The sequence below is a fragment of the Antechinus flavipes genome, chromosome 5, assembly GCF_016432865.1.
Source record: "Antechinus flavipes isolate AdamAnt ecotype Samford, QLD, Australia chromosome 5, AdamAnt_v2, whole genome shotgun sequence".
Taxonomy (NCBI): Eukaryota; Metazoa; Chordata; class Mammalia; order Dasyuromorphia; family Dasyuridae; genus Antechinus; species Antechinus flavipes.
Genome location: NC_067402.1, coordinates 196,098,856 through 196,125,719, shown reverse-complemented (window position 1 = coordinate 196,125,719; position 26,864 = coordinate 196,098,856). Strand labels below are relative to the sequence as shown.

At 38.0% G+C, this 26,864-nt stretch overlaps 1 protein-coding gene across 1 annotated transcript in view; it reads left to right on the top strand.

Annotated features, from left to right (window-relative positions):
* SLC6A13 (solute carrier family 6 member 13) overlaps positions 1-26,864 on the top strand; it is a 90,918-nt gene that overhangs the window by 34,880 nt on the left and 29,174 nt on the right. Inside the window, exons 2-5 of the mRNA XM_051961499.1 lie at positions 5,977-6,187; positions 14,702-14,920; positions 23,343-23,477; positions 24,202-24,342. Coding sequence (XP_051817459.1) covers positions 5,998-6,187; positions 14,702-14,920; positions 23,343-23,477; positions 24,202-24,342 — 685 coding nt within the window. The 5' untranslated portion in view covers positions 5,977-5,997. The remainder of the gene's footprint in view (positions 1-5,976; positions 6,188-14,701; positions 14,921-23,342; positions 23,478-24,201; positions 24,343-26,864) is intronic.

Below are 26,864 nucleotides of genomic sequence, written 5' to 3'. Positions count from 1 at the left end.
TTCTTCCCTGTGGATACTCTGCACATTGATGAGAGAGTATGATTTATGAATAGGTCAATATACAATAATTATTTTTGGTTTTGCCTTTGTATTTAATAAATGTTTCATGACTAAGTATTATTAATGTCATGTCACCTGATTCGTTTAATTCTGAGTCTTCCACTCCCTGATTGATCCTTTTGTGAAGGCAAAGTAAGGCCATATGTTATCTCAGTTTTTACCTACCCTTTAACTACTGAATGGGTGTTGCCTCAGACAAACTGAGGCCTGGGAAAGATCTTTAGTTTAAGAAGGCCAAGGTCTCCCATTACATCCTGGGCCATCTCCAGTCATCCTGACTACTGGATTCTGATGACTCTGGAGGAGAGAATAAGGCTGATGAAATTGCACAGCTCTGCCTCATTTAAATTCAATTCACTTGCAAGTCAAGACATGACCCTCCTGATGTCATTGGTCCTTTCTAATTATAACAACCAAGGAGTCTTTCATTCTCCTCTAGGCTCTATGTAGTGGTGTGTCTTCTTCATGGGCCATGGCCATCCTCTGCAGACTCTTTTGTAGAATGGCTAACCATCTCACCTATTAGTCGCTTAGAGTAATTTTCCAGTAATATATGATCTTGCATTTTCTCAGAATGCCAAGATTTTATTGCAAGATATGTTCCCTTGACTGGAGTTTCAGACAGTATCCTTGAACATTATACTATTAATTACACCTTTCTACACTCATTTGAGCTGAAGCTAATGCTAGGCAATAGGCTTCCCTCAAATGATTTTTCAGATGAGTGACATACTAGTTATGAATCTCTATATTAGAGATGCCAAAGTACAAATCCACAGGCAGTGGAGCTCTTAGGCTATGGTCTTATTCCTTGTGACATTATACACAGAGGTCACATGCTGACTCCAGTGAGTTACCCACTTGGGTCTCTTTGTCATCCCCATCATGTTCAACAATGAAAAAACTGTGGGTGTATATATCTCCTTGGAAGTGATTTTTTTAGACTTTTTAATTCCTCCAAGTCAAGTACCTCCTTAGGTAGTCAGATCTCAAAATCCAAACTTTGATTGAAATAAATCCTTGCAAAGAAGCCAAAGCCAAAAGCTAATACTAGAACACTTTGGTCATGGCAGAAGTCCTCTGGTCACTATTTGAATAAACCTACATAGGTATGATACCTGAACCAAAGGGCCTACCTCGTGGACAAAGATGTTAAATTCAAAGAGAGACAGGGCCAATAATCTTTACAAAAGATTTCCTGTGGGCTGCATGTTGATTTAGTTTTAAAATGTAATTGTATCTTTATTTTGTTGTATTTTTATTAACTTTGTTAACTATTTCCCAATTATTTTTTTTCTGATTCAGGCTGCATTTGGGAGTGTTGCAAGCCATATATGGCCAGAAGGCTATATGTTTCATACCTCTTGCTCTAGGATGTCCCTTTTTTAGAGTAAAGGTGTTTAGGTACACCAGGTCAACTGCTTACATCCTTTGTCAGTAGCAGGTGAGTTTTCCCTGAATGCTCCAAGCACAGGTTTCATATTTCTTATAGAGTTCTCTTGCCTGAAGTATCCAAATCATTTTTTATAGTCATAGATCACTTGTATTTGGGCTACATTAATTGGCTTTTCCCAGATCCTGTCTCCAGCTTTTTGAAATTTCAACTTTTGGGAGAGTAGTACTAGATTCTCTTATGTGCATTTAGCTTGTATCCAAATTGTCCATCGTTGAAACAAAATACCATTTGGAGCCACACTCTTTCAGTGTAACTCCTGTCTTGACTTTTGAACCTGAACTTTGATTCTCTGCACATATAATGGACAATTATATAGATGACAAACCTGTTTTGTGACTAAAAAAAGTAGTTTTTATGTTTTGGTTTATTTCCTATTTTGATCTCTGCAGTTCATACCTGAATAGATTGCTTGAAGACCCATGAGACCCATTTTTGTAACTTGTAGGTGTTTTCTTTGTTTACATGCCCCCTATGTTCTTGTTAAAGGGGATCAGTAGGGAGTAGCCAAGGGTCTGTTTTAGCTGCTTAGCCAGGTATACTTTTAATAATATCAGTGTGTCACTGGCTGTTCTCCTTCCCCCCTGCCCACCCAACCCCCAGCACTTCTATGAGCCTAGAGTAATTTCATATGTATAGTCACTGCCCCTTTAATCACAGGTCTCTGCAGTCCTTACTTTATACAAAGCTGGAAAATTGTTTTCCCTGTGGCTGGAAGATAAAGTTAGGAACTTAGCATAAATATGCTCTCCATTCTCAGTATCATCAAAGTGTATATCTTGAGGCTACCGACATTTGAGTGTTCTTAACAGTGGAATTCCATTTTCCAGGAAGATAGAATGTCAAAGGGATGTCCACAAAGATTCTCTAGCAAATAAAGGCTCATTGGGCCTCTTCTAAAAGTACCTGACATTTGTGCAGGCATTCTGTAGTATGCTCCAATCATGGTTTGAAAGCTGAATCTCTGGGCAAGACCATTTTGCTCTTGAGAATAATTGTAATTGTGTATAGGGGATCCTTTCAGATGAGCATCTATATGACAGCCTTGGCTGTACCTTTGTTGTTTCAAGTTTCCATCTAAAGAGGAGGTGTTTTAGACCATAATCACAGTCTTCTCACTATTACACAGCCAATCTTTCTTATCTTCAAGAAACTACATTCTGTCAGAAGTAAAAAGATTGAACTTCGCTTTAGGTACTTTAGGGACCTGGGAAGGCCTTAGTTCAGGCAGTTTATACAACCTTCATTGTCCTCCTTCCTGGCTATCTTCTCCAGCCCTCCTCCCCCCACCATGGGCAACTCCCACCTTCTCTTACCACCTCCATAATCCATGTGCCTTAGTCCTTGTCTGAGCTGCTCCTGAGTGTCTGCAGTTCCCTAATACATGGATCTCTTTTGAAGAAACAGACCCTCCTCAGATTTGCAGCTCCTCATTTTGTTCCTGAGTAGCATTGCTCCGTGGTACATGCACATGGTTCCTGCAAAGTTAATTACTCGTGTAGTAACAAGGGCCAAATTCTTGGTTTTGTTCCTTCCTGTTGTGGCTCTGTTGCTGTTTCATTATTTCTGTCTGGGAACTGATTCCTCAGTGCATGGCAGTCTCTTTAGGGGCAATTAAAGGTATAGGACTCATTATCTCTTTTTCTTTCACAGTCTATCATTCTTTCTAATGGATATACTATAGGAGATGTCATGGTTAGGGCTGAAATAAACTCTCCTGGGTACTTCTGGGGACATATATCTCTATTGAAAGATTTGGGGATAAAGCATCAATCTCTTGGTCCTTTTGATGGCATTAAGTGGGAGGAGCTGAATCAAGGAGTACTGACCACTGAGCCAGGGAGCATTATCTATTTAGTAGAATTTAGAGACAACTTGTCAGTCAGTGGACATTTATTAAGCACCTGTTATATGGCAGGCTTTGTGCTAAGTACTGAAATTACAAAAGAAGCAAGAGACAGTCCTTCTCTGAAAGGAATGGGAGACACAACAACAAACAAATACATACAAACAGCCTATATATGGCATAAGTAGGAAATAATTAAGAGAGGAAAAGTCACTTGAATTAACAGGGGTTGGGAAAGGTTTTGTGTAGAAGATGGCATTTCAGTTTGGACTTAAAGAAATTCAGGGAAGTTTGATAAAGCAGAGATGAGGAAGGAGAGTATGCTAGGCATGGGGGACAGTCAGAGAAAATGCCTGGAGCTGAGAGATGGAGTATTTTGTTCATGGAGGCAAGGGACACTGGATCAAAAACACATGGCAGGGAGTAAAATGTAAAAAAAGGGGCTAAGTTATGAAGGGCTTTGAATATCAGAGGTCTTGTATTTGATACTGGAGGAAATAAGGAGCTGTTGGAATTTATTGAGTAGGAAGGTGACATGATTTGATCTGTGCTTTAGGAAAATGCTTTGGTGGATGAATGGAGGATGGATTATTGCGGGGAGAGACTTGGGGCAGCCAGACTCGCCAGCAGGCCATTGCAATAGTCTAGAGATAAGGTGACTTTGAGAAGCTGCATTAGAGGGGTGTCAGAGGAGGAAAGTAGACATATATATATATATATATATATAGTGGTGTTGTGGGATGTGTGTGTGTATGTGTGTGTGTGTTTGTGTATATATATATGTGTGTGTATAATCCAGAATAACTTCTGGGTTGTAAATAATGGAGAAGGTGAGAGGGATGGAATTGAGGGTAATTGATAATGAGTTTGGTTTTTGGATATATATTGAGTTTGAGGGCTAGCCATTCATTTCAAGATGTCTAAAAGACAGTTGGGAATGCAAGATTGGAGATCAGCAGAGAAGTTGGGACAGGAGAAATAGATTTGAAAATCATTAACATAGAGATGGTAATTAAGTCCATGGGAATTGATGAGATCATGAAATACGTAGTATAGAGGCAGAAAAAAAAAAGAGGATCCAGGACAGAGGATCCAGGATGGAATTCATTGGACACCAAGGTTAGAAGTCATAATCTGGATGAAAATCCAACAAAGGAGAATAAGAAAGAGTTGTCAGAGAGGTAGGAGAGAATTTTTATTGTCTGACATTTTGTGACCCTATTTGGAGTTTTCTTGGCAAAGATCCTGCCATAGTCTGCTGTTTTCTTCTCCAACTCACTTTGCAGATGAGAAAACTCAAACATTGACTTGCCCAGAGTCAAATAATTAGTAAGTGTTTGAAGTCAGATCTGATTTGGTAGATCACATTTGAACTCAGGTTTTCCTGACTCTAGGTGCAAATAGCAGTGGCTGCTATCCACTGAGTTATCTGGCTGCTCCCCAGCAGAAAATGGTGATCTGAAAATCTAGAAACAAGAATGTATCTTAGATGTTGAGAGAGTTCAGTAGACAAAGACTACAGAAATGTCAAGGAGAACTGAAAGGAAAGGGCATTGGATTTGGCATTTAAGAGATAATTGTTACTTTTGAGAAAGCAATTTGGGTGGAATGATGAGATTGAAAACCAGATTATGAGATTAGGATGAGAATGAGAACATAAAAAGTGGAGGCACCTATTGTAGATAATCTTTTCTAGTCTAGCCACAAAGCACAGGACATATAGGATGATCATTAGCAGGTGTGGAAGGACCAAGTAAGAGTGTTTTTTTGTGTTTGCTTGTTTGTTTGTTTTTGAGGATGAAGGAGATAGGGGCATGTTTTAGGCAGTAGGAAATGAGAATAGGAAAAAAGACAAGGAGAGATTGAAAAATAAGTGAAAGAGTGAGGATGACAGAGGGGACAGTCTGTTGAAGGAGACAGGATGTAATTGGATTCTTTGAACAGGTAGAGAGGGGTTAGCCTTGGTAAGGAGTAATGCAAGGTCATCATGTGAGACAGGAGTAAAGGAGGAAAAGGTGGTGGAAAGCACCTGAGTGATAGGAGATGAAGAAGAGGGGAGAAGAGGGAGTTCATGATGAATGGTCTTTTTTTTTTCTTGTAAATATAAGGCAAGGTAGAATTGGGGAAAGAGGAGCCATGGAAAGTTTGAGAAGAGATATAAAGGTTTAGAAGAACCACTGTTGGGAGTGGGCTAGCAAGTGGATGAGGGAGATATAGTAGCAATGAGGGCCCAGTGGAGAATATGAACCATAGATTTTAGTGGATTAATGAGAATGGTTGGGTGTTTTTTTTTTTTTTCCATCTTCATTTAGCAGTATGTATGTAAAAACAAATGCAGTGGGTGATTGGAATGATTCAAGTCTGAGTATTGGCAGGACATAGTGACAAGAGGACAGAGTAGAGAATTCTGTTCTTATTTTCCTTCTCATCTCTTCTGAATGTGTGGCTGGATGACTTTGTAAACCTTTTTCTTGGAATTCCTGCAAATATGGGACTCTCTCAACCTCTCCAACAGCTTTGGCACATGGAGCAAGAGCATGGGATCATCCAGGTGGGTTTGAGATTGCATCTCAAGGTCTTCACAGTCTCTTCTGCATTGCTTTTTTCTTGAATACAGATGAATGAACAGAAATGAGTGATGGACTTCTTGAGCCCTGTGGTTATTTCAGCAGTTCCTGGGTTTTACAGTCAATATCAGCTGTCCTACAGAATCCCTCTACTCAGAGGAAATGACCTCCACCAAGAGCATGTGCCCAAGTTACGATATGACTTGCCAGAAAATATGAACTCTGAGAAAGCTGCTCAAATAGTGAATGTGGACCTAAGTTGTAAGTGAAATACTGTTCACAGTCCCCAAGATGTTTCATGCTTTGATATTTTAAATATCAATCACTGGAAAGAGTATGACAGAATTTATAGATTACTTTGTTAATGATAAAAGATTTTGTTAATGTAAGCTTGTGAGTCTTTTGTGTTTAAAGAATTTCTTTTGTGTGGAAGAAATAAATAGTTATTTTATAGATGATCTTTTTCCTACATTGACTCTAGGGAAAAAAAAAAAAACCAAAAACCTCTTGATCCCTTTGGTGAGATGTCAGATTTGAGGAAAACTTAATATTTAAATGATTTGGCATAAAGAGTAAGAGATTATCAGAAAGAACATAACCTCTTTCTTTAAAGGCCAGGCTTCCCCAAGCCTTAGCTTGGAGAACTGGTCTTTAGAAGAGATATTCCTATGTCTCTATTAATATAATATTAAAATATTATTATAATTAATACTTATTACATAATTACATAATAAAATAATTATTATAATTATTATGTAAGACCTCTGAGAACAAGGATTATTTTATTTGTTGCTTTTAAAAACCTTCTCTAGCCAAGAGTAAAGGATGTCATTAAAGGACTGATTATATGACAAAAACTGTGCTAGTGATGTCATGAAAGTGAAGAATGGAGATTGCTCCCCAAGCAAAGAAGGTCTCCAGCACATTGGGTGGGTTCCTTGTGGGAAACTTTTGGGAGGACATGGACAAGAGTCCCATAGGTTGTTCATTTATTGTCTAACTGAGATTCTCCTCTTGGACTTTCTTTATAATATTCAGAAACCTCTTCCCTTCCTGTAAGCTCATTCCAGGTCTGAACTTCATATGTGGAAAGGATCCTCCATCTGATTGGTTGGTTCCTTCCAGAACTTCCAGTGGAAGTAGGATATCCAGATATCCCATGTTTTTCTTGCTTCCTAGGCTGTGATTCTCCTCCAAGATTTCCTCTACAGTGCCTCCTATTTTCATGGTGTACCTTCATTACCACCTCTGTCTCTTCCTTAGAAAGAAATCTTTCCAACTTTCTTTTGCCTTCCTCTATTAGACCATAAGCTTCTTGATAGCAAGGCCTGTCTTACGTCCTGCTTGTGTCTGTATTCCCAGCACTTAGCACAGTGTCTGCCACATAACAAACTCTTAATAATTCCTTATTGACTTTTACATGGGTATGGATGGTATGTAATCAGCATTATTGGCGAGAACTCCAAAATCAGTGAGATCACAGATCTGTTTGAGAACTCCCTAGAGTAGTGTAGTGCCTTTTATAGAATAGGTATCTGAGTTGAATTAGAACAGATCTCTTCTTGCATGGTCATTCTTGGGAGTCTTGGGACCCAGATTAGAGAATCACTCATGTACTCACCACATAGGAATAAAAATATTTGCACAAAGGTTTTTGAGAAAAATGCCAACAAATCATCATTTTACAATTTGCTGATGAGACCAACACATGAAATATCTATAAGACAATCTAGTGCAGTGTCTGGCAAATAGTAGATATTTAAAGCTTATAGAATGTGTATAGGTCATTTTTCTCTTTCCCCTTTCTTTTTCAGCTTAAAGCTATTTTGATTATATATGCAGGACTCTATGCAAATACATTTCTATTAGTCCTTGTTAAATGAATTCCATCCCTGAGGCCAGTCACCCCTCTATTTTAACCATGGTCTAGAAATCTAAAGCTTATCTTTAGACATAACTTTTAAAAAATCAATTATTTACTTCCCATATTTGCTTTTCTCTTAAGTAAACTATTAACTAGTTATTTACTTCCCAGACCTGCCTTTCCCTTTGGCACCTATTTATTGTTTAACACTGGGTGGCTACTCCTATTATTAGAGCTTATAGCTATGAGCCCCACCTGGTGTGTTTCCCATGAACAATCATGACAGTATACTTTATTCCTTTAGGAAAGCCATTTATTAAGATGGTGTAGTAAGAAGAGTTGTTATAATCCGTTATCTCCCACCCCAGCCCAGCATAAATACACAGTGTCCATGGAAAGAATGGGCTCATACAATGGTATGAACACACACGTGTATGATTCAGGAAAAGATAGCTTGTGTCTCTGATCCTAATTGGATTCATTGTCTCCTACTGGTATAGTAGCTCTGATACTGGGTACCAGAAAGAAGAGAAAATCCCTTCCATAATATTCTCCTCCATGACTTGCTCTTGTGATTGAACTTCTCCAACTCTTAAAGTTGGAGCTACTCAAATTTATCCAGCTATCTAAAGTCCCCAGATATGTGGCTAGTTGTTCCCTACTTGACCCAAGAAGTTTGAATTGTGGGATCCCAGGGTATAGATGCCTTAAAATCTTATCATTTGTGACTACATTATGTGATTATATCAACTGAACTGGGTAATAGTGGAAGAAGGCATTTTTCTCACTAATTTTTCTCTCATCAGTGCTTGGAATAAACTAGGCACTTAATTAAATGCTTATCTTTAGGAGATTAATAGAAGATAGAATTAAGTTGATGTTGGGCTATCCTATTTGATCCTTGCCAGCCTTAAAAGTGTAAAGGAGTTTGTTAATTGCCATCAATATACTTCTTTACAAATTTGTAAAATCTTATAGAATGAGAAGAGAAGGTTGAAAGACAAAGCGTGAATTTGATCCTACAGAAAGACCAGAAAACTGGAGAATACTCTGGTTATTCTTCTGTCATCCTTCCCAGTCAGTCAGCATTTATTAAGCACATTCTATGTGCTATATACTAGTAAAGTATAAAGAAATTGGAAAGTGATTATGAAAAATTGTTTGTGAAAAAACAAGCAGATGATATACATACACACATGTGCATATATTTACGTATATATGTGTATGTATGTGCCTATATATACATATATGTTTCTTTATATATATACACACACATATGTCCCAGAAGTAATAAGGAAAGAGTGAAATTTATTGAATAGGGGAGTGACATGATTAGATCTGTGTTTTAGTAAAATCACTTTGGTGATTGAGTAAAGGATGCAGGCAGAGAAAGGAATTAGAATATTGTTCAAGATGTAAGATGATGAAAGTCCCCATAAGTGGAGAGAAGGGGATGTATATCAGAGATGTGACAGTAGAAATGAAAATTGGATATATGGAGTGAGAGAGAGCAACGACAAAGTAGTAAACATGGGTGACTGGGAGATAGTGATGCTCTCAACACTGATAGGGAAATTTGGAAGAATGGAAGATTTTTTTGGGAAAGATAATGTTCTGTTATGCATGTCTTAAGTTTGACATGCCTATAGGATAGCCAATTTGAGACATCTAAAGGCAATTAGTGATACGACAGTGGAGATCGAGTAGGGCAAGGATGTTTTGGTTGTTGAATCATTTTTTGTGACCCCATTTGGGATTTTCTTGGTAAAGATACTGGTGTGGTTGGCCATTTCCTTCTCCAGTTCATTTTACAGATGAGGAAACAGAGGCAAACAAGGGTTAAGTGACTCACCCAGTTAGCAAATGTCTGGGGTCAGATTTGAACTCAGGTAAATGAGTCTTTCTGACTTCTGGCTGAGTACTCTGTGCATTATGGTGCCATGTGGCTGCTCCAGAGGGAAGTTAGGACTGAAAGCTGGGAATCATTTGCTTAAAAATTGTAATTGGGCACACCAGGCAAGAGAAGAGGACTAAGGACAGGTGTTTGGGGGATTCTCTTAGCCTCTATAGGCTTTGCTTCCTATGGACTTCATCACTATGTTCCTGTTCGGGTAACTCCATCATTCTCCCCCACTCTTGCTTTTTTAGCTCCAGTTTATGTGTTGTCTTCCCCCCATTAGAATGTAAGTTCTCTGAGCATTAGAGACTGTTTTTGTATCCCTAGCATTTAGCTCAGTGCCTGGCATACAGTAAGCACTTAATAAATGCTGATTTGTTGACTGCATAAAGATTGAGCAAAGGAGACATAGAAGGAGTAGCCAGAAATATATTAGGAAAATCAAGAGAAAGCAGTTGTTAGGAAAACCTAGTAAAAAGAACATATCTGGAAGATTAAGGTAACTAATACTCTCACAAATGAGGATTGAGAAAAAATTATTAGGTTTGGCAATTAAGAATTATTTGATGATTTAGAGAAGACAGTTTCAGTTGAATGATGAGACCAGATTTTATCTCTTCTCTGAGGCTCATTCTCAATTCTTCACTAATCCAGATACCTCACTCTCATTCTAAGCCTTCTTCTATACTATATCCTTTTCTAGATGGCACACTGGATGATAGTCTGCTGGAGTCCCAGAGATTTGCATTCAAATCCAGCCTCAGTTATTCAGTGTCTATGTGACCTTGGGCAAACCATTTATGCTTTCTCATGCTTTCTCAGCTTTAAAATGGGGATAACCATAGCATCTACCTGCCAGGTTTATGGTGAGAATCAAATGAGACAATATTTGTAAAAAGTGTCTGTCACACAGAAAGTGCTTAATATATTCACATTCTGTGTCTCCCCATCCCACCAAGCTTCCTTTTTTCATTCAAAATGTTCTCAAATTCCCATCTTAAAGAAGTTTCTTGCCCAATTGAAAGTCTACTTAGTGATTCCTTGATGTTTCCTTGCATAAACATATATATATCTCAAGATTTTCAATTATAGAATCTGCAATTACTTTTTTTATACTTACACCTAATATTTGTGCTAAAACTTTATTTGAATAAAGAACTTGTGCACATAACCAGTACTTGTTTTGTAATTTATATGGTTTTTTTTGTTTTTTTGTTTTTGGTCTGTGTATTGTTCAGTCATTTCAGTTGTGCCTGGCTCTTCATAACCCTATATGAAGTTTTGTTGACAGAGATACTGGAGTGGTTTGTCATTTCCTTCTCCAGCTTATTTTATAGATGAGGAAACTGAGGCAAACAGTGTTAAGTAACTTGCCCAGGGTCATACGGCTAGTAAGTATCTGAGGCCAGATTTGAATTATGAAAGATGGATCTTTCTGACTTCAGACCTGGTACTATATCCATTGTTCCACCTAATTGGCCATTCTATAACATAGAGATAACTGTCTCATCTTTCATTTTTACAACAAAGTATCCCAAGAGGCACTTTAAGAAATGATTCTGGTGATGTGAATTCAGATAGGAGTAGGTGAAGAAAATGGACTGTAGAAAAAGAGAAACAGAAAGAGGATGACATGTGCTTTGTAGACACATACAGACCCACTAGGAGAGTTCCCTTCCTCCAGGTAAGCACATAAGCACCTGGGATGATCTATGAGAGTATACACATGCATGTACACATATACACAGAGAGACACAGACACATATACACACGGACACACACTCACACTCCGGGCTGGAAAGTCATTCATATCGAGGTAGTTGGTTGGTGGCTGTGGGGAGAAGGGGGGGGCAGGAGGGCGGAATGTGGGTTGGGCAAAGTTTAGAATTACAGTGCAGCAGAGGCGTTCTCAACCAATACTTTAAATAGCCAGCACCTTCCCCCTTGGATTTTTCTTCTCCCCCTTAGCTGGACCCCTGGCAGCTCCTTCCTTAAGGTCTGTAACATTTCCTTATTTGTTTCTCTCTCTCTCTTTCTCTCAATCTCTCTCTCTCAATATCTCTCTCTCTCTCTCTCTCTCTCTTTCCTCTCCCTGTCTGTCTTTTTCTCTGTCTCTCTCTCTCTGTAGATCAGGTTCTGATCTTCAGGTTCTTGAGTCCATATAAAATTCTTTTTAAAAAGGAGGCAGGAAAAATAATTTGTGGGAATGTGTATGAAAACATATGATATACCTTTCCTTCTTCTAAATATGTTTTCCCCATATGTATATTTATATCTATATCTTTATATATGCTAAATATCACTATATATACATATATATGTATGTGTATATTTTTTAATCTTATAATACATATACATATCTATCTATCTATCTATCTATCTATCTATACACACACACACACATATATATATAACTTTTTATGACTGTTTGATTTGGAGACAATGTGATCTGGTAAAGAAGAAACCCCAAAGTGAGATGAAGGCATCTGAGTTCTTTCACCAAGTAATTAAGGATTACTTGATTTCTGGCCCCTAAGGTCTTGATCTTCTCTAGGAAGTGGAACAATGATTGGCTCCAGGTAGGCATGAGGGCTTTGGAAACCTTTAGAGATCCATAAAAGAGTCGTTTTACTGGAGAGAAGCTAGAGAAGAAAAGAGTAAAGAAGAATAAAGCTAGCAATAACAGTGTTTTGTTTTTTTTTTCTTTCTGGGCCTGAGAAAAGTCCATCAGGAAAAAAGGGAAAGGAAAGACTAGCTAGAGAGCTTTCATACATCAGTACCTAAAGAGAACCAAAGTGCTTCATTGAGCTATTCCTTCCTTTCTACCTAATCTTCCCATAATCAATCACCCAAACCCCTCTTTTTATTCATAAACCGTAATGACCACCAAGCATGGATCTTGTTTCTGTCAAGATGAACATTGATAGCTTTTTTGATCCTAATACTATATTGTTGGGCCAGAAGAAATACTGGGAGGCCTCTAGAGTATAGAAAAATATGTATTGTTCCTTTCCTTCAGGTCTCTCTCTTATAGAAGTACTGCTGGACAGAATTATTAAAATCCTCACTTGATATTTATACTAGAGGCCCTCAAGTATATACCCATAGAGGGCTATGGATAGAGGAAAAGACATTTCTAAGAAGGGTCATGTCTAGGTGCTCTGTGTATAATTTAGAAGCTCTCATATCTTCTTTTTAAACTTTCTGGGGGACCCAGTGGTCTCTTTTTGGCAAAGGTGTGGTGGGAAAAGGGAATGATACATAATTTTCTATATCCTAGAAACACTGATTGGCCTTTAGAAATAGGGACTAACAACCAACTATCTCTTGAGTGTATCCAAAGTTGAAGATCTCAAATTCTTTTCATTCTCCGACTTATTTCCCAATAGTGCCTTTTATGCCCTATCGTATCCTCTCTTTCCCCCCATACTGTACCATAAAGGAAAAAAAAAGACTGGTACTTATATCACTTTTAGTATTGAACCAAATCTTAGCAACTGAAAGACATGAAGAAACCAGTTGCCATGCTAATTTATATAAGCTTTATTACGTTCAGAGCACTGGACTTTCACGAATCATGTTCTCCTCTAGTTTCTTTCTTCTCACTGGGTGAAGATTAGGGAAACATAAGGTTGGAGTTTTCCAGGTTTATAAGAGCAAAATACTTTATTGATCTGGGAATAAAATCACAAAATAACGAATTTTCGAGCTGGAAGAGTCCTCAGTAGACAACTACTTTTGAACATAGAGACATCTGTCTCTGCAACATACCTGACAAATAGCCAACCTCTGTGAAGGTGAAGTGAAAACGAAGAACCAATTCTACTTTTGGACTGCCCTGATGGTTAGGAAGTGATTTTTTTCTCTCACATTAATTCTCAATCTATCCCTGTATAATTTGAACTCATTGTTCAGAAGTTCTGCCTTCTGAGGCCAAGCAAAACAAATAGAATAATTATAATAATGGTTGAATTTTGCAACTGCTTTACAAATTCTATCTCATTTGATCCCCTGTAGGGAAAGTGTTATTATTATCCCAATTTTATGGACAAGAAAGCTGAGGCTGAGAGGTTAAATAACTTGCCAAGGGTCACACAGCTAGTAAAGCCTGAGGTAGAATTTGAGCTTAGTTCTTCCAGGCATTTTTACCCACTCTGCCACTCACCCACTGCCCTCCTGACAGCTTTTTAAATACTTGAAAAATATCTTCATGCTCCCCTGCCCAAGCCTTCTCTTGTCTAAAATAAACTCCTAGTTCTTTACTATAATCTGTAGACCCTTCATAGTCCTGTTCACTCAACTCTGGATGATATTTATCTTATCAATGGCCTTCTTAAAATGTGGCTTCCAGAATGGAAAACATCATCAATGGTACCTCAACTCTCCCCTTCTTACAAGATCTAGCAGACTAGTTCCTGCATGGAAAGCAGAACCTAGACAACTTTTATGGTCATGTGACCCCTTCACATGCTCTATGTAATCCATGAGAGTCTGTGGTGAACTCACTTTGAACATTTGGGTTTAATGAATGCTTTTCTAGGAAGAAGGAAAAGTTACAAGTGTAGAGAAACTGAGGATGTAGATTGATCTCAACTGGAACATTTAGATAGTTCTCAGTAGGAAATGCTTTAGAAGACGTGACCATTCAGGTAGAACACCCCCCCCCCCCTTTTCCTTTCTTTTCCTTCTTTTCCTCCCTCCTTCGTTTGTTCATTCCTCCCTCCTTCCTTACCTCTCCCCCTCTCTTTCTTTTTTCTTTCTTCTTTCTTTCCTCCCTCCCTCCCTTCCTTTCTTCCTTCTTTCCTCTCTTTTTTACTCCATCCCTCCCTCCTTCTTCTCCTTCATCATCATTATAATCATCATCATCATCATCATCATCATCATCATCATCATCTCATTTTTTTCCTTCTCTCTTTTCTTTTTCTCTCTCTCATTCATATGTATTTGGGGGAATAGGAGGAATATTATTTCTAGGGATTTTCTACCAATAACAACACTTCTATCTCTGTTTCAGGTGGAATGGATAGCAGGGTCCCTGGTGCAACTAGCAATGGAAAGACAATACCAACTTATTCAGTGGTGGAAAAGGAGAAAGAGGAGGAGGAAGAGGAAGGCACACTAGAGCGGGGTCACTGGAACAACAAGTTGGAATATGTGCTATCTGTAGCTGGGGAAATCATTGGGCTGGGCAATGTCTGGAGGTTCCCCTATCTCTGCTACAAGAATGGGGGAGGTGAGCACTCACTGACTCCCATGGAGGGAAAAGTTTTCATCTCTTGTATTCAATGATTCCTAATGTTCTAAATGATTCAATGTCCTAAAATCCTGAGATTCCTTGTCCTTTTTTTTTTTTGTACTTTCTCTGAATTACTGAACTACCTTCAACATTGTGACCTTTGGACCTGGGGGTTCTTGCTTTTTAGAGATAGTCACCACAGATCAGAGGTGGGGAGTTCATCTTTGACTCTATTTTTGTGGGATACCCATGCCATGCTGGTTGAGTGTTTCTCTTTTTGGAGCTATAACACGGTGACGGGTGACTGGGGCTTTGTCTTTTTATTAAATTTAGAGGAATTGAAGAACAGCACTCTCAGCCCTTCAGAAACATAGAAACAACTAATTTTAGCATTTTTTTCTGTCTGGAACAGATTTTTTTGATATAAGAGAGAATTCTTAGTGAGGATAAGCCAGACCTCTGCAATTCAGAAAATTGTCTGGGGCATGTAGATTTAAGTGACTTGCCTAGGCTCACACTGTCAGCATGTGTCAGAGGTGAAGATGAACTCAGGTCTTCTCAATTCTGAGACTGACAGCATGTGATGTTGCCTCTCTGGTCTTAGCAAATGTAATTAAAGTGGGCTAAGGAATTGTGGTTTTTCAGGACATCCTAGTGTCTTGGAGCATTCTCTTCAACTAAATGAGTATTTGTTTCACAAAAAAATCATGGCTCTGTCTCCTTAGACTCCCCTCCACCTTTTAGCTGTGCTTTATTGACGTCTTTTGTGATCACATAGCAATGAGTTCTAGAAAAAACAAAATCTTTCCCCTCTCCTATTTTCCAGAGGAAAACAGTTAAGCAAAAATACTTGATACGATGGATGCATTTAACATTGTATACAACATTCTGATCCAGTAGTCTCTCACTTTTCTGCTGAGAAGGGAGGCATATTTCATTGTCTGTTCTGTAGGATCTTTAATAGTTTTACAATTAATTATAGTTTTGTTTCCTTTTGGTGATTTTAAAAAACCATTTACATTGTTGTAGTTGGGCATAATATTCCTTTGTTTTTCATTATGTTAATTTGGTTTATTCAGTCTTCTGTTTCTCTACATTTCTCATATTCATCATTTCTAATTGCACAATACAATTTGATAACATTAATAACTCCCTCCCCCTTTTCCAACTATTCCTAACTCAATGAGAATCCATTTTCTTTCTAGGTTTGGATTTTTTTTTTCTTTTGCTAGCATTTACATTTACATTTGCTAGCATTACATATATTGTTGTAGTCATTGTGCTTATTGGTTTCCTTGCTTTTCTTCATTCCACATCAGTTCATATAGATCTCATGATTCTCTGTGGTCTTCATAGGCTTAGTTTCTTATAGCATGGCAGCACTTCATTTTATTTATTTTGATATATGTTGGATTTTTATTTCTATTTCTTATTCCTTTGAGGTCAAAAAGTATGTACAATTCAGTCATGTTTTTTACATGTTTCCAAATCAATATCCATAATGGTTTGACCTATTCACATTCCACTAACAATGTACTAGTGTGCCCATCTTTCCATAGCCCCATTAACATTGCTTGTAGTTTTTTATTATTTTTGCAAATGTACAAAGTATAAATTATGAACTTTGAGTAGGTTAAAAAATAATCCAAGAACAAAAATTATTGATTAATACATTTTTTCAGATTACCTTCATTTCTTAATGTTTCCTTAATAAAACAGACTCCTCTCTTTTTTATTCTTTAAGCCATAATTTGTGTAAAAAAAAAGCATATTTGGGGAGGGGAATTAGTTAAGTGACATTAAATAATATGTGCTGAGTTTGATAGTATGTATAACATTCTACACTCATAGTGTTGTACCTCTACAAAGAATATAGAGATACATTGTTTCTCATCCTATTTGGGACCAAGTTTGATTATTATAATTAGTTTCATTTTTTCTTTCTATTATTATAGTTATTGTGTACATTGTTTTCCTTGTTCTGACTCATTTCAGTTCATATGTCTCCTCGTGTTCCCTGTATTCTTCATGTTCAGTTTCTTATAGCATGGTAGTATTTTGTTCTTCATATTCAGTTTCTTATAGCACGGTAATATTTTATTACATTCACGTAACATATTTGTTTAGCTCTTTCCTAATTGATAAACATCAACTTTGTTTCCAGGATTTCGATACTACCAAAAAAGTAAATATATTAATGTGTACCTTTCTTTCTATCTTTGACCTTCTTGGGTGTAAAAGTCAAGCAGTAGGATCTCTGGGTCAAAGGATAATGGATAGTTTAGTCATGTTTCTTGCAACATTCTTAACTGATAACTAGAACAGTTAAATTAACTTACAACATCACCAAAACTATGTTAGCATACCTGTTTTTCCACAGTTCTGACAACATTGACTATATCCATTTTTTGTTTATCCTTTTCAATACACAGAATATGATGTGAAACCTCAGAATTGTTTCAATTTGCAATCTTTCTTTAGAAATTTATTTAGATCACTTATTCATTAGGAAAAGACTTTAGTTGTTATATGTTAGCATCAATTTCTGTATGTACTCTGTATGTACCCAGATTTTTCTTGATGATATTTGATATTAATGTTTATTCCATTTGGTAACTTGTCTTAAATCTTTGTTGATTTAGTTTGTGCAATAACTTCCACATTTTATATAATCAAAATTGTCTACTTTGTCTTTCATAATCTCTTCTATCCATAGTTTGGTTAAAAATTCTCCACTTTAGCTTTAATTCTTAACTTTTATAGAAATCCAGATTAATGAAAAAATGTTTCAAAATAGCATTTTGATTCCTGCTGCTCTCTTTCATGTGGTATCCTAGCTTAGAGAACCCTAAAGTAGATGCATGATTACATGGCTTAATTTGCTATACAAATTCATAGGTTACCATGTAGAGGTCAAGTTAGGGAAGGGTTCAAAGCAAGGCTTTTAGAAATGTTTGGAGAAGTTATGGATATAGAACAGACAAAACTAATAGATGGAATTTGTTGGGTTACTCCACAGAATGCAGGGGCTCAAATATCCTCTGGGAGTAATTATAGTTTGCCACAGGCAGAGTTGCCAGGCTGGACTAATGAAGACTTTTATATTTCTCTTTTCTTAGTGATTTAGAAGTAGGCTATAGCTAGAATTAGTTTATTTGACCTGGTATGTATCCTGGTATGTGCCTCCAAATACTTAGCACTTGAGGGTGTGGAAGATGTGTAGAGTAGGTATAATATGGATAAGAGGGATTATGAATATAGGTGCAGGAGGGGATCAGCCTCTTTATGGAAGTTAAGGCATTGCTCCAAGGCTTGTAGACTGACTGACATTTTTGCAAAAGGTGTAGAGATAGCAAAAGTCCCCCACCCTGGAAAAATGGCCTTGTCATCTGGGATCATGGATATTTTTTTCTAATTTTCTTTCCCCCAAAGTCTCCCTCTGTACCTAGAGAACCATTATGGCTTTGTCAGAGAAAACCTGGCTTAACTACCTCAGCTGTTAAAATTGTACTGGGAGTCTGGAGGATTTAATTGGAGCTCAGGCTCCAGGAACCTTTGAGATTGAATAACCCGCTTAGCCCCTCACATTGGCAGAAAGAGGATTAGGAGGTGAAGCCGATTTCCTCAAGCTTCTTTGGAAATTGGGTGATCTTTGGTCTGGGAATTGTCAGGAATAGGGTGAAGAAAGGGAAGGAAAGTACAGAATGAACCCATTTGGCTTGGAGTGTTTGGGTCCAAATCAGATTTCCCTGTGGGTCATGGTGTAGAAACATTGGGACAACCTTTCGAAAAGTAGGATTTGGGAATAGAGAATATTATTGAGATCTAGAGCCTCTGGAAAAATAGACTTTAACTCTGTATTCAGAAGTCCATTGGTCCCAACCTTAAAAAAGTTGGTCTAAAGGGCTGATCAGAGATGGTACCCCTTGTCAAGATTTACTCTAAAAGATTTTGATCAAATGAGGACCATAGGTGAGTGAAAGTAGCTTCCTCATTTGGGAGCATGGGTTGCTGATCTTAGAGAGTTTATTTGCTTTTATCCCCAGTCAACTGATCCCTTCTTTTTTCCAAGTATATCAAGCTCCCACCAGCAAGCTTGCCCCCTGAGAGGGGGAAGTATACAGAACTATTCTTCATCCTATGGTCATCCTGATTTCCCTAGAAAAAGGAAATCTACCTTCATATAAAAAAAGTTTGTGTTATATGATTGGGGGGGTAATGGGGTGAGCTAACTTCCTTGATTGTCTATTATGGTTTTTTCTGAGTCTTTTTGAGTCTCCTAAGGTCACTGCAGAATAATCTTTGATATTTGTGGAAACTGACAATTTGTTAACAAATTGCATTCTATGTGAAAGGGCTATCTCTACTTTTATACCCTTTCCCTGCCTCCTCAGACTTAAAGATCTACTGCTATACTAAAGAAAAAAGACCAGATATAGACTTTTAAAAAAGCTTTTCTTGGTAGTAAAGTGGTAAGTATTTGAGTGGGGGAGTTGTCAGGGGATTGAAAAACTCCAAGAACCACTATTCAAATACTAAACAAAGCAAAACACAAAAAACCTAAGACTCCCTATACATATATATTACCATGGGGCATGTATCAGTATTTCTGTTTTCCTGTTTATTTTTTAGTTTACTCAAGTCACTGTCCTTTTCTGTGCTCCTGTGTTCCTTCCCAGATCTCCACTCTGATGAAATGGTTACTGATGACTAGAACTGACTGCTAAGCTTCTTGCCTGCTCAACCACATAGGACAAAATTAGCTGTATAAAGAGCCTTTTGGTTTTATGTGCATAGTTGAAGGTAAACAAGGTGGTCATTGGAGACAAAATTTATCTTTGTATTGCTTTCCCCCCTTGATTATACTATCATCCCTCTTCTCTCTCAATTCCCACCCCCAAGGAGGTGAAAATATGAGAAGCAAATGATCTTAGGTCCTTGAAATCATTTTCAAGGGGAAAGGAGCATCATGTAAGGAATGATGGATTAGCCTTTGGTTAGATTGATTAGAAATAACAATAGCATATGCTTAGAAAGTTTACAAAGTTGTGCTTTCTTCACAACAAACCTGTGAAATATAGATAGTACAAATATTTTTTTTATCCATTTGATGGATTAGGAAATTGAAACACACTTGTCTGGAGTCAGCCAGCAATTATACATTAGGAATGGGATTCAAACCCTGGTCCCCAAAAGTTCAAGTCCAGTACTTTTTTTATACTCCCTGAAAATGGCTCCGTTTGACAGAAATTGGGTTTATGTTAAGTATTTTCTCAGGTTTAATTTCATTTAGGGGATTGGGACTTCAGGAGTGGAGAGGGCTTTTTACCTCTCTTATACTATAAATTTCCATAAATCAAAGCAAAGCCCTAGGAATCATAACTTCTAGCTAGCTCACAGTTGGAAAGACAATTGAGTAGAGAATAGAGCATCTAACTCAGAAAACTTAGTGAAGTGGTTTTGCAGTTGAATCTCCATCCCATCACTCTATACTACCTGCTCCTATCTTTAATGTATAGATAGATGAATGGATGGATAGATGGATGGATAGAAATAAAGAATGAAAGAAAAAGAAAGGAAGGAAAGAAGGAAGAAAGCAAGAAAGAGTGAAAGAAAAAGAAGGGAAGAAAGGAAGGAAGGGAAGAAGAAAAAGAAAGAAAGAAAGAAAGAAAGAAAGAAAGAAAGAAAGAAAGAAAGAAAGAAAGAAAGAAAGAAAGAAAGAAAGAAAGAGAAAGAAAATGTTCTTCTCCAATAGGGGTGGGATTTCCAGACTTGAGAGTTCTGAGAAAGTCATGGAAACTGGAGCTATAAAGCTCAAACCTGAAGTGTGGCCTTGTTTTGTTCTCATTCATTCTCTTTGGATTACCCCTAAGAAAATTACAGAATTTAGGATCTGTTTATGACAGTGGCAACCCTGTTTTCAGGGGAGTGCTTCCCTTAGTAAAGAGAGTCAGTGGTGGGGCTCTTTTCTTGGGTGATGGTAGAAGGAGTAGTGGTGATGACGGTGGCAGGAAAGACTGCCTAGTTTTAGGTTAAGAGGAGGCTTGTTTGAAATAGTATGTAATATGTATGTTGGAGATAAAGTGTATGTGGGAACCTCACTTCAGTCCTTGAGTCAACTCCATTTCCATTAGAAATTCTCTTGGTGACATTTCCCTAAAGTGTTTCAAAGGCAGGATACTTGCCTACTGGACTCTGTTCTAACTTGGTCATTCCTTCCCTATCCTTGCCTTGCTCTACCCAGCAGGTTTAGACTTTGGCCCTTCTAGCACATACTGGCAGCTCTTTCAAGAGGCTAGGAAGGAGGGAAGTAGAGCAGGACTGGATGGTTAAATATTGTCTTGACTGCTTGGAAAAGAGTCTGGAGTGGAAGATGAAAAGGGGAGGAACTGGGAGTAGGCAAATAATTCTCTCCCTATCCTGTACTGTACTGTAGACAATATAGCCAGTCTTACCTTGTTAGGCTAACTCACAGTATCAGGCACTTCTTGTTCCTCCCTTTTGACTTCTCCCCCTCTATCTAGCTTTGATCAATTTGTGGACATATTGCACTTCATTGAAAATACTTTTTGTTTCTTGGTCTTGGAAAGAACAGAGTGCTGAGGATTCTCCTTTCCAGAGTCTGCATCAGGGATGTATAATAGGAATTAGAGACTTAGGATAAGGAGTAAAAATTATAGAATCTTATCTTTTGGGGCTTTGATCCTTTGTGCTTTTTGTTTTTGTTTATTCCTTCTTCTCAAAGAGGGCCATGGCATCAGGGAGGTGATACCATGATATGCAAGTGAATTGGATTTAAGTAAGGGAGGACTGTGCAAGGTTACCTGCCTCACTTTCCCCTCCAGAGCCATCTGGGTCCAGTGGCCAAATACAGATGAAGATGATTGAAGATAGGCCTGCTTGGACTGGGAAATTTTGACCTTTTTAAACTAGTCTTAAACAGGACTCAGTTTGACTGAGACAACCACTCATTTAGTGATTAAAGCTAGGTAAAAATTGAGGTAAAGAATAACTTTTTTCCACCTAGTCTCTGGCCAAATTCCTCTTGTTCCCTACTAGTAGAGTGAACACATGATTTCAAAGGTAGAGAGAACTGCCAGATGAGGAACCTCCCTTGACCATTGCAGGTTAGAGACTTCTTGACATTTTATAATAATAGCACTTTGTGCTGGCAATTATGCTCAGGGATAGAGATGCAAAGAAAAGCAATAGACTTCCTGCTCTTAAGGAAGCTACAATCTAATGGGAAAAACAACATGCAAATAGTTACCTACAAACAAGATATGGGATCAATTGGAGACAAGCAAAAGAGGGAAGGCACTGACAGTAAAAGAGATTAGGAAAAAGTTTCTTACATATGGTGGGATTTTAACTGAGACTTGCAGGAAACCAGGGAAGTCAGGAGGTAGAGATGAGAAGAGAGGGCATCCCAGGTATGGATGAAAGTAAATGCCAGGAGTCAAGAGATGAATAGGCTAGTTCAATAGGCAGAAAAAACCAGTGTTACTAAATCTAAGGGTCCATGGTCCAAGGGTCCTTTCTTGTTCTTGTTCTTTTCTTCTTCTCTTCTTCTTCTTGTTCTTGTTTTTCTTCTTTTCTTCTTTTTTCCCTCCTCCTCCTTTCTTCTTCTTCTTCTTCTTCTTCTTCTTCTTCTTCTTCTTTTCTTCTTCTTCTTCCTCTTCTTCTTCTTCTTCTTCTTCTTTCTTCTTCTTCTTCTTCTTCTTCTTCTTCTTCTTCTTCCTCCTCCTCTTCCTCTTCCTCCTCTTCCTCCTCCTCCTCCTCTTCTTCCTCCTCCTCCTCTTCCTCCTCCTCCTCCTCTTCCTCCTCTCTCCAATCCTCTGTCTCACTTCCATATCACCCCATTCTCCATGGCAGCTGGTGGAAAAATAACTATGTTTCTGGTCTAAATATTTGTTACATCTTGTGTTCATGAAAAGAATGACAAGAGGGGATTGGGATTTCAGCCACTGCAAACAGCAGCAACCCTTAAAAGGGGTTACAATTGTATATTAAAAAACTTTTAACAGCATGTTAACGTGTTAAACATAATAAATTGTATGAAAAAAACTTGGTAGAGGTTAATTAATTTTCACAGTGAAAAAACCTACAGGATTGAAAGGGTAGTATCTGCCTCGTTCTTTCCCACAATGTCACTTCCCTGTGTTAGAGCTATGTGCAAACTACCTCCCATTTATATCGAAGGATTTGTGTTCTGCTTGTCCTGGGTTGAAGTTACGTAGTTGTGGGTGGGGTGGGGACCATGGCAAGAAAAGTTGCCAAGGAAAATGGGTTGCAAGGACCAAAGGCCACAAATGAGGGTTCAGAGCTGCATGATAGAGGAATGGGGGGGTGGGTAATGATGTGGTTGGAGACAATACAAGGTATAAGATACATGTTTTCCCCAAACCATTTCCCATAGGTGCCTTTTTCATACCCTACCTCATCTTCCTCTTCACCTGTGGCATTCCTGTTTTCCTCCTGGAGACGGCACTGGGTCAGTATACCAGCCAGGGAGGTGTCACAGCCTGGAGAAAGATCTGTCCTATCTTTGAAGGTAAGTACCAAAGAGGGTCCAGCTCTAGGGTTACAAAGTGATGGTGGTAAAGCTGGCCTAAGAAAATTTGGTACTTAGAAAGAACATTGAGACCAAGAAGGGATGAATATTTCCAGTTGGAAGTTGGACAGTTGATTTTGCAAGCTTGATTTTGCTAGAGAGGAGGTCAAGGAAAAAGTCATTAGGAATAAAGCAGTAGGAATAAGGAAGTAAAGGCTAGGGGGACTGTGCCATTTACCTTCTGTTCAGCATTCAAATTATGTGCAAACTGTATGAACTTATTTCCTGAGTGTATATGATGCTGCAACTTGTAAATGTTAACAATCATTGTGAATTGGTGAACTTAAGGGAATGTTTGGGGTAAAAACAGCTGGAGAGATAAGCTGAGGAAAAACCAATGAAGCAAAAGTCATACTTTTGAAGAAAAGGAAAAAAGAAACTGACTTTTGGAGATTGGAACAGAATAGAAAGAATCAGTAGCTCAGGAAGGACCTTAGCACTACAAAGCAAAACTTTCTTCAAGGTAGAGTTGGGAAGAGGATGAGTCCTCACAAGCTCTAATGTCCATTCTGAGGTGATGATGCAGGCAGAGAAGTTAGATTTGATTTTTTTTCCTTGACTACCTATGGCTTTAGACAAGTCACTTGGGGATGGGGTGAATTGGATGATCTCTAAGTTTCATTTCAGGTCTATTTCTCTGTCCTTTCTCTGCTCTGCTCTCCAGGCATTGGTTATGCCTCCCAGGTGATTGTCATTCTCCTCAACTTCTACTACATCATAGTTCTGGCCTGGGCTTTCTTCTACCTCTTCAGCTCTTTCACCATCGACCTTCCCTGGGGCAGCTGTGACCATGAGTGGAACACAGGTAATTCTCTCTCATATACAAACTACCTCTTATCCTCCCTTCTTCCTCCCCAAGGGCTGCTCCTAACAAATTCTATTAATGTTGTCTTGGATAGGGACTGGGCTGAGCCATATGAGTGACTAACTGATGGAACTAGGACAAATAAAAAACTCATGGGATAGGATGGATTAATGTTGATGGGAGGGCAGAAAATCAGATAGTGATTTTCCAGTATTTGGATGGCTGTTGTGCGGAAAGGGAGTTAGATTTTTACTTAAAATAAAGGGGAAAAATAGTTCCAACAATTAAAACTGCAACTAAGTGGAATGGGCTGCCTCAAGAAGTAATGAGTTTTCTATCACTAGAATTGTTTAAGCAAAGGAAGGATGACTACTTGTCATGTATGGGATGCTTTTAAAGTATTTTTTCTGAGCATTTATTTTCTCCCTCTTTCACTGTCTCCCCCCCCACTGGACAATTAAAAAATAATATCCTTATAAATAGTTATGCAATCCAGTGAAACAAATTGTTAAATTGGCCAAGTCTAGAAATTTATGCCTCATTCTGCATTTTAAGTCAACTACTTCTCTTGCAGGAGGTGAATGGTATATTTTATTTTCAAGATTCTGGTCTCATGGATTATCCTTGCATTGATCAGAGTTCTAAAATCTTCCAAAATTGTTTTTCTATATAATAGTCATCATAACATACATTCTTCTATTCTTTTGCTCATTTCACTCTGTTTCAGTTCAGGGAGGTCTTCCTGGTTTCCACTGAAATGGTCCATTTTGTCATTTCTTATAGGCACAGTAATATTCCATTATACTCATGTACTACAATTTGGTCAGTAATTCCACATTAGGTGGGTACCTTGTAGGGTAGCTTCTTATATGGATTGGATGAGAGTTAATCCATTAAGTCCTGTCCAGCTCTAAGATTATGTTGCCAAAGGAGATCTAGCCACTGATATTAGACAAAAGTGATTTTTTTTACCAACCATATAATGATACCATGCCTAGTACTGGGCAGATTATTTCAGGGAGACAGGAGAAAATACTGGGAAAAAACATTTTATGAAGATTTGAGAGCCAGAATTCTACTTTTGTCTCTTAAAGAAGTCAGTGTGATATAGTGGAGAGAACATTGGCTGTGGAACCAGAAGACCTGGTTCAAATCCCACCTCTTTTCTTTACAAATCATGTGGCCTTGGTTTCCTCAGAATGAGGAGTTTAGAATTAGATGGCCTCTAAAGTGCCTTCCAGTTCTAAGGTCTGTGACCTAAGTAGACAAACTTTAAGCAAATCCTTTAATTTTCTGAGGCTTCAGTTTCTTTATTCCTAAAAACAAAAAACAAACCATGAAACAAAAACAAAAATTCGCATATCTGAGGATAATGCCTTTCTTGTCTACCTCACAGGGTTGTCATGGTGATTAAATAAGCTAACAAAAGCAAGAACCCTTTGTAAATTGTAAAGTGCTATATATAAATAAATGGTTATTGCTGTTTGTGCTCCCTGGGGATTTATTATTCAATATAATAGTCTGGCTTTGTGCTATGAGAAGAAAACCCCAGGTCACTCCTGAAAATCTTTGATGAATCATTGAGAAGTGAGTTGACAAATTTGGGATTTCCATCCATTTATTTATTTGTTTGTGTATGGAAATATAGTTTGATTTTTTTGTTTTGTTTCATCCTAAAATTATGGGAGGACAGCTAGATGGTGCAATGTGGTTAGACTTCAGGGCTGGAGTCAGGAAGACCTGAATTCAAATATGGCCTCAAATCACCCAACTCTGCCTCAGTTTTCTCATCCAAAATGAGTTGGAGAAGGAAATGGCAAAGCACTCCACTGTCTTTGCTAAATGGGGTCTCAGTATAACAAACTAAAAACAACAACAGCAGCAAAGATATTATGATTGTCTCTTAGTATCAGTGTTCATATTTCACAGGCTGAGGAAGGGAAGTCAGAGATCATTTAGGATCACAAGCTCTAGAGCTGCGAAGATCTTTCAAAATCATCTATTAGTTTGAAATCAATTCTTGTAAGATGAGGGTCTTTTGAATCAGTTTCCTTAGGCCCCAGAGAGGAAGTAACTCACTCAAGGTTACACATAGAGCAACTTATTTGGAGGAGAATTGAACCCCAGGTCTTCTTACTCTATTCCTTTCTCTAATTCTCCTCCTGTGTCAATGATAGCTAGCATTTATATGGTGCTTTACGGTTTGCAAAGCACTTTACAAATAAGATCTCATTTGATCTTTACAACAACCCTGGGGGTGAGAGGGTGCAGTTATTACTCCCATTGTCTAGATGAAGAAACTGAGGTTATAGAAGTAAAATGGCTTAGTATAGGGTCACACAACTAATAAGTGTTTGAGGCTGGATTTGAATTTAGATAATAATAATAATATTTATGTGTCACCTACTATGTGTAAGGGACTATACTAATTGCTTTACAAATATGATATCATTTGATCTTCCCAACAACCCTGGGGAGTATGTGCTATTATTACCCCCACTTTATAGTCGAAGAAATGGAAG